General features: G+C 41.5%; 1 protein-coding gene across 1 annotated transcript in view; it reads left to right on the top strand.

The window, feature by feature from the left end:
• Positions 1-16,376, top strand: part of si:dkey-237h12.3 (teneurin-3) — a 627,006-nt gene that overhangs the window by 257,216 nt on the left and 353,414 nt on the right. Inside the window, exon 5 of the mRNA XM_061892022.1 lies at positions 8,091-8,316. Coding sequence (XP_061748006.1) covers positions 8,091-8,316 — 226 coding nt within the window. The remainder of the gene's footprint in view (positions 1-8,090; positions 8,317-16,376) is intronic.

The raw sequence follows: 16,376 nt of genomic DNA, 5'->3' as shown, positions 1-16,376 counted from the left end.
CACTTATATAAGACTTTTAAAGTCATTTTGATAGTAGGCTAATATAGCTAATATAGACACTTACATCATGTTGTCTTCATTGTAACACTTAAATAAGACTTTTAAAGTCATTTTGATAGTAGGCTAATATAGACACTTACATCATGTGTTGTCTTTATTATAACACTTATATAAGACTTTTAAAGTCATTTTGATAGTAGGCTAACATAGCTAATATAGACACTTACATCATGTGTTGCCTTCATTATAACACTTATATAAGACTTTTAAAGTCATTTTGACAGTAGGCTAACATAGCTAATATAGACACTTATATCATGTGTTGTCTTCATTATAACACTTAGGACTTTTAAAGTCATTTTGATAGTAGGCTAATATAGACACTTTTACCACGTGTTATCGCCATAACACTTATATAAGACTTTTAAAGTCATTTGATAGTAGGCTAATATAGACACTTCCTGTACATCATGTGTTGCCTTCATTATAACACTTATATAAGACTTTTAAAGTCATTTTGATAGTAGGCTAATATGGACACTTACATCATGTGTTGCCTTCATTATAACACTTATATAAGACTTTTAAAGTCATTTTGATTGTAGGCTAATATAGACACATCATGTTGTCTTCATTGTAACACTTATATAAGACTTTTAAAGTCATTTTGACAGTAGGCTAATATAGACAATTACATCATGTGTTGTCTTCAGTATAACACTTAGGACTTTTAAAGTCATTTTGATAGTAGGCTAATATAGACACTTACATCATGTGTTGCCTTCATTATAACACTTATATAAGGCTTTTAAAGTCATTTTGATAGTAGGCTAATATAGCTAATATAGACACTTACATCATGTGTTGCCTTCATTATAACACTTATATAAGACTTTTAAAGTCATTTTGATAGTAGGCTAATATAGACACTTACATCATGTGTTGCCTTCATTATAACACTTATATAAGACTTTTAAAGTCATTTTGATAGTAGGCTAATATAGATACTTACATCATGTGTTGTCTTCATTATAACACTTATATAAGACTTTTCAATCAATCAATCAATGTTTATTTATATAGCCCCAAATCACAAATGTCTCAAAGAACTGTACAAATCATTACGACTACGACATCCTCAGAAGAACCCACAAAAGGGCAAGGAAAACTCACACCCAGTGGGCAGGGAGAATTCACATCCAGTGGGACGCCAGTGACAATGCTGACTATGAGAAACCTTGGAGAGGACCTCAGATGTGAGCACCCCCCCTCTTTTAAAGTAATTTTGATAGTAGGCTAATATAGACACTTACATCATGTGTTGCCTTCATTATAACATTTGTATCAGTGTTTACATTTGTTGCAGCTCTAAACTATTTTTTTTTTTGTTGTATTTCTGCTCCAATATGGCTTTTTCAACATTCTGGGTTGCCGACCCCCGGGCTGGACTCCTGCCAATAGCACAAATTCATACTTGGATGTGCCACAAAAAAAGCTCTTCACGCCTGGTGGAGAACACAAAGGTTAAACGATGCACCAGCCTGTCACCCGGCCTTCATAAATTTCACAATGCAACACTTTTAGTCTTGATAAAAAATGCACGGCGTCGACACAAAACGTAAAATTGCGTCTCCCAGCTCGGCCGGTGCGATACAGGCCGCCGCCAGGCGCGAAAGACGATCTCCATCCGGGGCGCGGTGGAGCAAATCCGATTTGTCAGCAGTGTGGATTTTTACCTTTTTAAACGGAGAAGATGGATAGATAATCACCACATGCCATTCCGGGGGCCAATTACACAGCTTTGTGTGAAATTGGAAAAGCTGCTCCCTGCGAGCGCTAATGGATGTTCTGGTCATTAGTTATTTGAGAGTCTTCTCTGGCTGTAATCAAACGTGAAACATTGCGTTAAGCGGCCGTAAAAGAACAGCTGCCACCGTAGCTGACCGTCTGTCTAAGAGATGCAAACTGGCAGCCACGTGGCATTTTTGCCACCATTCTGAGACTTCTTGTAAAAGCCACGTCTATTTCTTGCCTTTTTCTTGTTTTCGCCGAGCATATCTTGTCTCGTTTTTAATGTGGTGCCATTGGTATGGAAGGTATGGGTACCAAATTCAGTACCTTAAAAAGTACCAACCATATTCCGATATACGTGAAACAAAACAGTACCATATTTCGATACCTTTGTTGAGAGTGAGGTCACGTCCGGTTTCAGAATCTACACAGTGAAGTGTAGAGTGTAAAATCTCTAATGATCACCAGTATGTCACACCTCGCCTCGGGTGAAGGTAATGTAATCTTTGCAAACCAGACTTCAAATCAAGGATGGCAAGGCACGCGGTTGGTAACAGTTTAAAAACATTTATTTAAATCCCACAAAGTGTCAAAAGGTGAACAACAACAGGAAGACAAAGCACCCACAATCTCAGCAGTTGTTTGATGTATGGAGAGCGAAACTCTTGCTCAGGTCAGACAATCTCCTCTGGCATTTCCCCACTTAAATAGCCCATAGCCCCGCCCACTAGCTGGGACTAATTTGACAGGGGAAATGAATAAAACAGTTCTTTTGTAAATTTAACCATAACCATCAGATGTCTAAAAAGTATTCACATAGTACTTTTGCATTTTTAAAGCAATCATTTTTGTCCACAGTGTATTCAGCTTTAGACAACACAACTTTCAAATGTCCCTCAGCAACACCCAGTTCCTGAAAGTCATGGTTTGGCCCAAATTAGGCCTAATTAGTCAAAGCAGGTCTGCTCAGCTACATAAAGCCAACAGCCCCACCCTGACTCTTTTAGCCGGACCTGCAGAGCCATGGTGAGTGACAGCTTACAATTTGTTTGTTGAGCATGCTTTCCACTGACTAAAAGAAATGTGCATGGTTTGAGAGGAAGCCAAAAGGTCAAACTGTCACACAGTAGCATGTCTATGGCATAGCCAATGCAAATTAGCATCGAGTTAGTGCATTTTTAAGGTGTTGAAATCAATCAATCAATCAATGTTTACTTATATAGCCCTAAATCACTAGTGTCTCAAAGGGCTGCACAAACCACCACGACATCCTCGGTAGGCCCACATAAGGGCAAGGAAAACTCACACCCAGTGGGACATCGGTGACAATGATGACTATGAGAACCTTGGAGAGGAGGAAAGCAATGGATGTCGAGCGGGTCTAACATGATACTGTGAGAGTTCAATCCATAATGGATCCAACACAGTCGCGAGAGTCCAGTCCAAAGCGGATCCAACACAGCAGCGAGAGTCCCGTTCACAGCGGAGCCAGCAGGAAACCATCCCAAGCGGAGGCGGACCAGCAGCGCAGAGATGTCCCCAGCCGATACACAGGCGAGCAGTACATGGCCACCGGATCGGACCGGACCCCCTCCACAAGGGAGAGTGGGACATAGAAGAAAAAGAAAAGAAACGGCAGATCAACTGGTCTAAAAAGGGAGTCTATTTAAAGGCTAGAGTATACAAATGAGTTTTAAGGTGAGACTTAAATGCTTCTACTGAGGTGGCATCGCGAACTGTTACCGGGAGGGCATTCCAGAGTACTGGAGCCCGAACGGAAAACGCTCTATAGCCCGCAGACTTTTTTTGGGCTTTGGGAATCACTAATAAGCCGGAGTCCTTTGAACGCAGATTTCTTGCCGGGACATACGGTACAATACAATCGGCAAGATAGGATGGAGCTAGACCGTGTAGTATTTTATACGCAAGTAGTAAAACCTTAAAGTCACATCTTAAGTGCACAGGAAGCCAGTGCAGGTGAGCCAGTACAGGCGTAATGTGCAATCACAGTGTAAAATCTCTAATGCTAATCAGTAGCATGTCTATGGCATAGCCAATGCAAATTAGCATCGAGTTAGTGCATTTTTAACGTGGTGAAATCACAGTGTAAAATCTCTAATGCTAATCAGTAGCATGTCTATGGCATAGCCAATGCAAATTAGCATCGAGTTAGTGCATTTTTAACGTGGTGAAATCACAGTGTAAAATCTCTAATGCTAATCAATAGCATGTCTATGGCATAGCCAATGCAAATTAGCATCGAGTTAGTGCATTTTTAACGTGGTGAAATCACAGTATAAAATCTCTAATGCTAATCAGTAGCATGTCTATGGCATAGCCAATGCAAATTAGCATCGAGTTAGTGCATTTTTAACGTGGTGAAATCACAGTGTAAAATCTCTAATGCTAATCAGTAGCATGTCTATGGCATAGCCAATGCAAATTAGCATCGAGTTAGTGCATTTTTAACGTGGTGAAATCACAGTATAAAATCTCTAATGCTAATCAGTAGCATGTCTATGGCATAGCCAATGCAAATTAGCATCGAGTTAGTGCATTTTTAAGGTGGTGAAATCACAGTGTAAAATCTCTAATGCTAATCAGTAGCATGTCTATGGCATAGCCAATGCAAATTAGCATCGAGTTAGTGCATTTTTAACGTGGTGAAATCACAGTGTAAAATCTCTAATGCTAATCAATAGCATGTCTATGGCATAGCCAATGCAAATTAGCATCGAGTTAGTGCATTTTTAACGTGGTGAAATCACAGTATAAAATCTCTAATGCTAATCAGTAGCATGTCTATGGCATAGCCAATGCAAATTAGCATCGAGTTAGTGCATTTTTAACGTGGTGAAATCACAGTGTAAAATCTCTAATGCTAATCAGTAGCATGTCTATGGCATAGCCAATGCAAATTAGCATCGAGTTAGTGCATTTTTAACGTGGTGAAATCACAGTATAAAATCTCTAATGTTAATCAGTAGCATGTCTATGGCATAGCCAATGCAAATTAGCATCGAGTTAGTGCATTTTTAACGTGGTGAAATCACAGTGTAAAATCTCTAATGCTAATCAGTAGCATGTCTATGGCATAGCCAATGCAAATTAGCATCGAGTTAGTGCATTTTTAACGTGGTGAAATCACAGTGTAAAATCTCTAATGCTAATCAGTAGCATGTCTATGGCATAGCCAATGCAAATTAGCATCGAGTTAGTGCATTTTTAAGGTGGTGAAATCACAGTGTAAAATCTCTAATGCTAATCAGTAGCATGTCTATGGCATAGCCAATGCAAATTAGCATCGAGTTAGTGCATTTTTAACGTGGTGAAATCACAGTGTAAAATCTCTAATGCTAATCAGTAGCATGTCTATGGCATAGCCAATGCAAATTAGCATCAAGTTAGTGCATTTTTAAGGTGTTGAAATCAGTGTAAAATCTCTAATGCTAATCAGTAGCATGTCTATGGCATAGCCAATGCAAATTAGCATCGAGTTAGTGCATTTTTAAGGTGGTGAAATCACAGTGTAAAATCTCTAATGCTAATCAGTAGCATGTCTATGGCATAGCCAATGCAAATTAGCATCGAGTTAGTGCATTTTTATCGTGGTGAAATCACAGTGTAAAATCTCTAATGCTAATCAGTAGCATGTCTATGGCATAGCCAATGCAAATTAGCATCGAGTTAGTGCATTTTTAACGTGGTGAAATCACAGTGTAAAATCTCTAATGCTAATCAGTAGCATGTCTATGGCATAGCCAATGCAAATTAGCATCGAGTTAGTGCATTTTTAACGTGGTGAAATCACAGTGTAAAATCTCTAATGCTAATCAGTAGCATGTCTATGGCATAGCCAATGCAAATTAGCATCGAGTTAGTGCATTTTTAAGGTGGTGAAATCACAGTGTAAAATCTCTAATGCTAATCAGTAGCATGTCTATGGCATAGCCAATGCAAACTAGCATCGAGTTGGTGCATTTTTAACGTGGTGAAATCACAGTGTAAAATCTCTAATGCTAATCAGTAGCATGTCTATGGCATAGCCAATGCAAATTAGCATCGAGTTGGTGCATTTTTAACGTGGTGAAATCACAGTGTAAAATCTCTAATGCTAATCAGTAGCATGTCTATGGCATAGCCAATGCAAATTAGCATCGAGTTAGTGCATTTGTAACGTGGTGAAATCACAGTGTAAAATCTCTAATGCTAATCAGTAGCATGTCTATGGCATAGCCCAGGGGTGCCCATTACGTCGATCGCGATCGACTGGTCGATCTCGGAGGGTGTGTCAGTCGATCTCAAGCCAGGCATTAAAAAATACACATAAAAATGAGCAATCGTCAATCATACCAAGACTTCACTTTCGTCAGTTGTTTGACGCTGGCTGCTGCGAGCTCATATTTAAGAAAAAAATCACTAACAGGGCGGACGCAGAGAAACACATTTTATTTCTAGAGACTCCGTACCTACTGTCAAAACTCTAAAGAGCGACTGCACAGTTCCTGTCTTCACCATAAAAGACCTGTTTCATCCTGCCTGTGCTAACAAAATAAGAGTCTCAGAAAGCTAGCGTGCACAAGCTAGCAAGCTACGGAGTTTGATGCCGATGTATTTCTCCCCCGCCCTCAGCGACCGCTTTCTCACTTGCTTGCCCACCCGCACACTCACTGACGTCACTCACTTGCTTAAAGGGCCACACACATATGCTACTCTCATAACAAAGTGTTTAAAAACGAGTATGACAAATAAGATGCCAAATCCAAACACTTTCATGTGGTATTGGACAGAAAGGAGGACTTTTTTTTCCCCTCCATTTGAAAATGCGGACGTTATCAGCACCACTGTCTGATTCCAATCAATGCAAGTCATCACAATCAAATACACCAACTTATATTCTTGTCTTCATGAAAGAAAGGAATCTGTGTGCTAAACATGCTTGTATTATCATTAAACACCATTAACTTGTTAACAAAAATGTCTCTTTCATAAATAAATAAATATAAATTATAAATAGGAATGAGGTAGATCTCCTCGACTTGGTCAATTGAAAAGTAGCTCGCCCGCAGAAAAAGTGTGAGCGCCCCTGGCATAGCCAATACAAAATAGCATTGAGTTAGTGCATTTTTAAGGTGTTGAAATCAGTGTAAAATCTCTAATGCTAATCAGTAGCATGTCTATAGCATAGCCAATGCAAATTAGCATCGAGCTAGTCCATTTTTAAGGTGATGAGCTGAAAAATGCACTAGCTCGATGCTAATTTAGTAAATGATAAATGGTTTGTACTTGTATAGCGCTTTTCTACCCCTTTTTGAGGGGCTCAAAGCGCTTTGACAGTATTTCCACATAAACCCATTCACACACTGATGGCGGGAGCTGCCATGCAAGGTGTTCACATGGACCCATCAGGAGCAAGGGTGAAGTGTCTTGCCCAAGGACACAACGGACGTGACTAGGATGGTAGAAGGTGGGGATTGAACCGGTAACCCTCAGATTGCTGGCACAGCCACTCTACCAACGTCACCACGCAGATATATTAAATCTAAATGTGAGGGCTAAACATTAAATCTAAATCTGTTAGGTTACAAAAGCTCCTTTTGACTTTTTGTTATTATTTTGATTCGCCAAAAATGTACTGTGGGACCCAATTTTTTTGACTTGATAGGGTCCCAGGGACCCCATTTTGAAAATTTCTACCGCCAACACTGATACTCAATTTGTTTATTATTGTATTAGCGTCAGAACATTGCATGAAAAGTTATCTGATGGAAGCCTTTTTGAGCAGCGCAGTGGTTGCATGGGTTTGGGATTTGAACCACGGATCATCCTGTGCTTGTATGCTGCCCGTGAAAAAATAATAACAAATGTAGGTTGATTGGCAACACTAAATTGGCCCTAGTGTGTGAATGTGAGTGTGAATGTTGTCTGTCTATCTGTGTTGGCCCTGTGATGAGGTGGCGACTTGTCCAGGGTGTACCCTGCCTTCCGCCCGATTGTAGCTGAGATAGGCGCCAGCGCCCCCCGCGACCCCGAAAGGGAATAAGCGGTAGAAAATGGATGGATGGATCACTCTCTCTTTGTTTATTAAAGCTTCTTAATCAGGGGTTTCCTACCTATAGGTCGTGGTCCGGTAGTGGATTTTTCTTTATTATTTGGTGAAAAAGGTTGAGGACCCTTGTTGTGAATTGTCTCAGTCCTATGATTGACAGGAGACCAGAGAAGGCTGCACACCGCCCACAGTAAAAAACGGGTGTTGATGGCCACACTAATACCGTATCGTACCTCTCTTGTCTCCCCAGGTGACCATCTGTCCGGTCAGCAGGGCCCGCCTCCTCTGCCGCCGGCCCCGCCCCCGCACAAGCAGCACCCGTCCATCACGTCCCTGAGCCGCGGCTCCCTAGCCAATCAGAGGGCCGCGAGCCCGCCGCCCACAGCCGGCCTGGCGGCCGATTTGCAGAGCACGGCGGAATGCGTCCAGCTGCAGGACAGCTGGGTGCTGGGCAGCAATGTGGCCCTGGAGAGCAGGTGAGCGAAGCCCCTTTCCCCCCACCCTCCACTTGGTTGCCATGGATACGGCAGCATCCGGACATAGGAGAAGGATGTCCAGTTGGGTTTGTGTTGTCATGTGAGGTCAGGCGGCGTTACTCCCCGCCGGAATACGACTCTATTTATGCACAGTATGGACTTTGTTTAGAATTCTTGCTAAATCTGCGTTGCAAACGTCCGTTTAGCTCTAATGCGCCGCTTCCTGCGGTGATAATCTATGAAGCGCAGCACTGGCATCCTATTCATTATTCTCTGAGCATGGCTATTTAAACCCAGCAGGACTCGGACCAGCCAGCATACTTCAACATCCGGGTGGACGTCCATGCAAAGGCTCATAAAGACTATACTGTGTTGCAGAGGGACATGATCTATGGAAGCAATAATATATAAATACAGTCCTGGTCAAAAGTTTACATACACTTGTAAAGAACATCATGTCATGGCTGTCTTGAGTTTCCAATCATTTCTACATCTTTTATTTTTCTGTGATGTAGTGATTGGAGCACAGACGTTTGCTTCTTTCAGTATACCTTTTTATCAATGTAATTGGAAGTTCTGTAACTTCTAATTAGTAAACAAACTTACAATTTCACACAAGGGAACATTTAGTGTTGCCAATCAACCTATCCCCAGGTGCATGTCTTTGGAGGTGGGAGGGGCCTATCCCCAGGTGCATGTCTTTGGAGGTGGGAGGGGCCTATCCCCAGGTGCATGTCTTTGGAGGTGGGAGGGGCCTATCCCCAGGTGCATGTCTTTGGAGGTGGGAGGGGCCTATCCCCAGGTGCATGTCTTTGGAGGTGGGAGGGGCCTATCCCCAGGTGCATGTCTTTGGAGGTGGGAGGGGCCTATCCCCAGGTGCATGTCTTTGGCGGTCGTACTTATTATCCGTCCATCCATCTTCTTCCACTTATCCGAAGTCGGGTCGCGGGGGCAGCAGCCTAAGTAGGGAAACCCAGACTTTCCTCTTCCCAGCCACTTTGTCCAGCTCTTCTACTTATTATGGACCGATGTTCCTTTGGGACAGAGGACCGTATTGAATTTCTAAGGTTTTATTATTTAAATTCTTTATTATTATTATTATTATACCACCGCCTCTTTGGGAACATTATCACCAAACCTATGCAAGCGTCAATATATACCTTGATGTTGCAGAAAAAAGACCATGTATTTTTTTTAACCGAGTTCCGAACTCTAAATGGGTGAATTTTGGCTGATTAAACGCTTTTCTGTTTATCGGTCTTTTAGCGATGACGTCAGAACCTGACGTCAACGAGGTAACACACCCGCCATTTTCATTTTCACATTACAAACACCGGGTCTCAGCTCAGTTATTTTCCGTTTTTTCGACTATTTTTTGGAACCTTGGAGACATCATGCCTCGTCGGTGTGTTGTCGGAGGATGTAACAACACTAACAGGGAGGGATTCAAGTTGCAACACTGGCAAGAAATCTGCCGCCAGACCCCCATTGAATGTACCAAAGTGTCTTCACATTTGACCGGCGATGCTAAGACAGAAATGGCACAGAGATGTATGGATAACCTGCAGATGCATTTGCAACCATTAAGTCAACAAAATCAAAAAGGTGAGTTTTGTTGATGTTGTTGACTTATGTGCTAATCAGACATATTTGGTCACGGCATGACTGCCAGCTATTTGATGCTAACATGCTATTTACGCTAGTTGTATGTACATTTGAACCTAGATAACCACATTTAATACGAAACAAACACTTACCAATCGACGGATTTAAGTTGCTCCAGTGTTACAAGATGCGAAAGTCCTGATCGTTTGGTCTGCACATTTTACCGGCGATGCTATTAAGGCAGCCATGCTATGGGCCACTTCATTAGGTACACCCACGCTATGGCCGAATAGCGTCAATAGCTATTCGCTCAATAGCTTCAATTTCTTCTTCAATTTCGTTTTCGCTGTCTGCCTCCATACTCCGACCATCTGTTTCAATACATGTGTAATCTGTTGAATCGCTTAAGCCGCTGAAATCCGAGTCTGAATCCGAGCTAATGTCGCTATATCTTGCTGTGGTAACCGCCATGTTTTGTATTGGCAGCCCTGTGTGACGTCACAGGGAAATGGATAGTGGTTTCGAAGATAGCGAAAATAAGGCACTTTAAAGCTTTATTTAGGGATATTCCGGGACCGGTAAAATTTAGAAAAAAACTTCAAAAAATACAAAAAGCCACTGGGAACTGATTTTTATTGTTTTTAACCCTTTTGAAATTGTGATAATGTTCCCCTTTAACATACTTCAAAACTCATCAAATTTGACACACACATCAGGACTGGCGAAAATTGCGATCTAATCAAAAAACCAAAACCCAAAACTCAAAATTGCCCTCTAGCGCCGCCAAAGAAGAAAACACAGACACAAGTGTCTCTAACTTCCAGTAGGAATGTCGTAGAAACACGCTCCACGTTGTCCTCATTAGACTTGCTTACAAGTGTAATCAAGACCACACTTGGTTTTGAGGACTACTGTACCGCCCCTTGCTACTTGATGCACGATTGGATTTAGCCCAAATTTGACTTTTTTTTTTTTTTTTTTTTGGGAAATAGGCAGTTCAAGTATAACATAAAATATGCTAAATGTCCATTTACATACTTCACATATTAATAATTGTGATGCTCAATAGATTACCAACAGAGCATTTACCAATTGTTTATAACACTCTACATGCACATCATACCAATCATATTCTAACAAAAGCCTTTTTTTTTTGTCCGAAAATGTTAATTGTATGAAATACCAAATACATGTCAGTGTTAATCGAGTACTATTTAATTTTCCCAATATTACATTTTAGGAGGTTTTTACAGAGCTGGTTTGTAGCTCTATGGAGGATGTTGTGTCACCGGGAGGTTAGATGGTGTTCACACTCTCACGCACTCACACTCCGGCAGAGTTCATTTTTAACCTGATGGCGACACCTCCGCCAGATCTGCCGCTTCTTCCTGTGATTGTGTTGTTTGTAGTTCACACTCCATGCCTGCGCCACGTAGAACTGCAGCACTGCTGGTCATGGGAGCGTCCGGTCTCGAGACAATTTCGGGCCAGCGTGCGCGGAAGACACTGTTCATTCTCAAGGAGTTTGTTTAGTACACGCCATCATACTGTACACTTAAGACCCATCCATCCATCCATCCATTTTATACCGCTTATTCCCTTTCGGGGTCGCGGGGGGCGCTGGCGCCTATCTCAGCTACAATCGGGCGGAAGGCAGGGTACACCCTGGACAAGTCGCCACCTCATCGCAGGGCCAACACAGATAGACAGACAACATTCACACACTAGGGACCATTTAGTGTTGCCAATCAACCTATCCCCAGGTTTAAGACAATTACCATATTTTCCTGACCGTAGGGCGCAGTCTGCTGATGAATGCACTATTTTTGATCTTTTTTCACATATAAGGCGCACCGGATTATAGGGCGCATTAAAGGAGCCATATTACTATTATTTTTTTCAAAATGTAAAATACTTCCTTGTGGTCTACAAAACATTTAATGGTGGTTCTTTGCTCAAAATGTTGCATATATTATGTTTTACACATCATCTTTAAGTCACTTTCTGACAGTGCGGTCTTATTTACGTGGCTCCACTTGGACATTACATACCTTTTTTACCTGCACACTGTCTCCTGCTGTGCTCTGCATATTGGGATTACAACAAACCATCCTCAACGCGTTCCGACTTCTACAAAGCAAACTACCTGCTGCCACCTACTGACATGGAGTTTTACATGGTTTCTCTGCCGAGCTCGATACAGCACAGACACTAGACAACGGCGCATAATTTGCAGTTATTTTGGTGACCGTTCGGTTTTGCGTTGTAGCGTGCAAGGATAGGAGTGGAAGAAGTGTCAAAAGATGGTGCTAACTGTTTTAATGACATTCAGACTTTACTTCAATCAATAACGGAGCAGCATCTCCTCATCTGGAAATAAACAACGTAGGAAATGTGTCCCGTGAAAAACAGTCGGACCGGAACTCTCTAATAACTAAAGCTCCTTGGGTGAATAATGTAAACTCACTACACCGGTATGTTTTAGTGCTTTCATGGTGAGTTTACTGACAGATATAAGTAAGAGCTTTACACTACTTTATATTACAAAATCGCAACAGCAGAGGATGGATGTCACATAACAAGAATATAGACAAAAAGAACCTTATCGACTACGGCGTCTGCACGGGCTACAAAGGCGGCCACGTGTAATTTTTCAGGATTCATACAGATCCAAATTACAGATCAACAGGTACCAGAATTTAAGAAAATTTGCTTTTGCATAATATTGCAAAACAAAATGCCAGATAATATGTCTTACCTAATATGTGGAAGCACAGTGCCGCTTCATAGCTTACCAAAGTCGTACTAAAACATTTTGATGGATTTTTGAGTGCGATGTGTAATGTTCTATATTTTCAATTGCACATATAAAATGTTGGTGGTGTTCACTTGAGTCTTATTGCCATCACAGTGCAGTCTACACATATCTCTTATGTTTGACTGCCACCTACTGGTCACACTTATCATTACACCGTGGGCCAAATAAAATTGCTTCGAGGTCGGTAAGCAAAACCAGAATTATTTCGTACATTTGGTGCACCGGGTCATAAGGCGCACTGTCAGTCTCGTGTCAATCTAAAAGTATTCATATTCTCATGTCATATTATGTTCCTTCCAGGGTTGTTGTTTTTAGGTTACAGTTTGTATCCAATCAGAATTCAGCTAGCTTATGTTGCCATGCTGTATGAAATCTGCCCGCGGCCTTCAGAATCAACAATTCGATCTTTGTGCACTGTAAGTGAACGGGCACATACAGTTGATAGACAATTGCCATAGCCAATAAGATCACGAGTTGTTGTCAGTAAAGCCTTCTAGATGGCCTTACGCTGTGATTGGATACTCACTTGGGCCCAAATGAGTATCCAATCACAAGTTGCGAAAACAGGAAGTGGCACCGGAGCCATACGAACAATAGAAAGCCACAGAAAACACACCGGTGCTCACAAAGAAGGAGAGCAAAATATGGATTAGGTGGCAGATACAGTCGTGGGCAAAAGTTTACGTACACTTGTAAAGGACATAATGTCATGGCTATTATGTTCTTTACAAGTGTATGTAAACTATTTGCAAGGCCATTTTCAAGAAGGAAATTAAAGAGAAACTACATTTTGTGAGAAGCTATCCGGGCGGTGAAATGGTTTGCCCGCCACTTTCACACGAATCAACCGACTACGAGCCTACCACTGGTTTATACTTTGTCGAATGGGTTCTAAAAATTGTGTTCAAATATTTTATTTCTTAATTTTTTTCATGTTTCATTTGTTTTATATGATTCTTTTCATTTTGACAGTACCGCATAAGATATGTTTTAAGTGCTGAAACGGGTTTATTGGATGTCAAATGTGCCGAAAAACAGACCGTTTTGTACACTGTTGAGAGGGCTCAATGACCAGTAGTGTGCAAGTGTGTTTCTGTATAGTATCTCCAGCTGTGTCCATGTGGTGACATAAATTAGGGTATTTTTAGACTAAGTAGGACATCACTGAAGGCTTAGGTGAGAAACGCACGGAATGACTGCATTTTATTACTTCTACTACTGTAAGTGCAGCACAATTCATACTAATTACACCACAGAGAAATGAGTGTTTACTCAGGGTGTAACGGTACGTGTGTTTGTATTGAACCGTTTCGGTACGGGGATTCGGTTTGGAGGTGTACCGAACGAGTTTCCACACGGACATATTAGGTAGCGCACCGCACATTGTGCAAACAATGCAGAGCGAAGCACAACACATGGCAGGCTAGCAGCGACCGGGCTAGGACAACATGCAAAAGCCAGAGCTGGAAGACCCCCTGCCTCGTTAACTTCTCCCCTTTGGGAACACTTCGGCTTCGCGGCGCGATACAACAATGGAGGACGGAGGTTTGCCGACATTGTTCATTAACAGTAGGGTATGCTTCTGCTAACACGTCAAACATGCTAACCCCTTTGAAGCGGCACCACCCCCAAGTCAAGCTCGCTTTAAGAAAGAGAAAGAGGAGCGAGGTGCAAACACCGCATTCAAGCAGCATCTCCTCGGCCAGCCAGGCAGGGATAAAGCCATAACAAATGTTTTTGAGCAGCATATTTAAGACCATCCATCCATCCATTTTCTACCGCTTGTCCTGTTCGGGGGTCGCCGGGGGGGTTGCTGTATTGCTGTTCTATGGTGGAAGAACAGTAAGCCCATATATCCTCTTACTACCAAGTTAGCCAGGCTTGGGTGGGGGGGTGTTAATCTGAGGCTGAGTTGATTTGAAACGTTTTAATGTTGCACTTTTTATATGTAGAAGGAAAGTTTTGTCATTTTATTTCATCTGAGCAACAACTGGAGGCAGTTTAATGTTAATGAAGGTGGACCCCGACTTAAAGGCCTACTGAAAGCCACTACTAGCCACCACGCAGTCTGATAGTTTATATATCAATGATGAAATATTAACATTGCAACACATGCCAATACGGCCGAGTTAGTTTACTAAATTGCACTTTAAAATTTCCCGGGAGTTTCGTCTTGAAAACATTGTGTAATGATGACGTGTACGCAAGACGTCACAGGTTTTTAGGAAGTATGAGCGCTGCACACACACACAGCTAAAAGTCGTCTGCTTTAACGGCATAATTACACAGTACTTTGGACATCTGTGTTGCTGAATCTTTTGCAATTTGTTCAATTAATATTGGAGAAGTCAAAGTAGCAGGATGGCGTTAGGAAGCTTTAGCCTTTAGCCAAACAAACACACGGTGATTCTTTGTTTAAAATTCCAGGGGGTGCAAATTTACTATGGATCACAGCGCGGTCAAGAGAACATGAAACACGACAAAATGTCAACCAGCAGGTTTTGGTGAGAAAATTGTGGTTAAAAAGTCGCTTCTTACCGAAGAAAAGCTGAGCTTGTGCCTTCCATAGCTGCCGTCGAATCCCCTGAGACACTTCGCGTCAAGACACCCGTGGGCGTACACCTCCGACTATCAGGTACTATTAAACTCACTAAAACACTAGCAACACAATAGAAAGATAAGGGATTTCCCAGAATTATCCCACTAAATGTGTCTAAATAATCGGAAACCGTCCCAATGCAATCACATTTTTTTTTGTTTTGTTTTTTTCTAGTCCGTCGCTATCAATATCCTCAAACACGAATCTTTCATCCTCGCTCAAATTAATGGGGAAATTGTCGTTTTTTCGGTCCGAATAGCACTTTTTGTTGGAGGCTCCCATTGAAAACAATGTGAATATGTGAGGAGCCATCACACTTGTGACGTCATCGTCTGCGACTTCCGGTAAAGGCAGGGCTTTTCTCTTAGCACCGAAAGCTGCAAACATTATCGTGGATGTTTTCTACTAAATCCTTTCAGCAAAAGTATGGCAATATTGCAAAATGATCAAGTATGACATGGAATGGACCTGCTTTCCCCGTTTAAATAAGAAAATCTCATTTCAGTCGGCCTTTAAACAAGTTGAAAAACTTATTGGGGTGTTACCATTTAGTGGTCAATTGTAGGGAATATGTACTGTATTGTGCAATCTACTAATAAAAGTCTCAATCAATCAAAAAACGCACTTCATTTGTAGAAAAGTTTTATTAAGAAACCATTCTGAGCCTTATCTTTAGTTTGTATTTGATATATGTTGACCACATTAACCCTGGCAATGGACCCTGTGTTTATATGTATGTTATGCCATTGTTGACACATTTGGTAAATTAATAACCAAAAAAATTTGATTTTTTTGTTTTCTTACTGTACCGAAAATGAACCGAACCGTGACCTCTAAACCGAGATAGGTACCGAACCGAAATGTTTGTGTACCGTTACAGCCCTAGTATTTACTGTGTGCAATAATATGATTTCACCAGTAAACATCTCATAATATATTAATCTTCTTCGGCAATTAGCGCCACTTAATCCACATAAAGCTCCGTTGGAAGGCGTGGGGGGTTAACTCCATTCCTGTACAGCTGTTGGTACATTTTAG

The sequence above is a fragment of the Nerophis ophidion genome, linkage group LG29 (assembly GCF_033978795.1).
Source record: "Nerophis ophidion isolate RoL-2023_Sa linkage group LG29, RoL_Noph_v1.0, whole genome shotgun sequence".
NCBI classification, from domain to species: Eukaryota; Metazoa; Chordata; class Actinopteri; order Syngnathiformes; family Syngnathidae; genus Nerophis; species Nerophis ophidion.
Note: the sequence above shows the minus strand (reverse complement) of the source record. Positions and strands in the feature narration are given on the sequence as shown.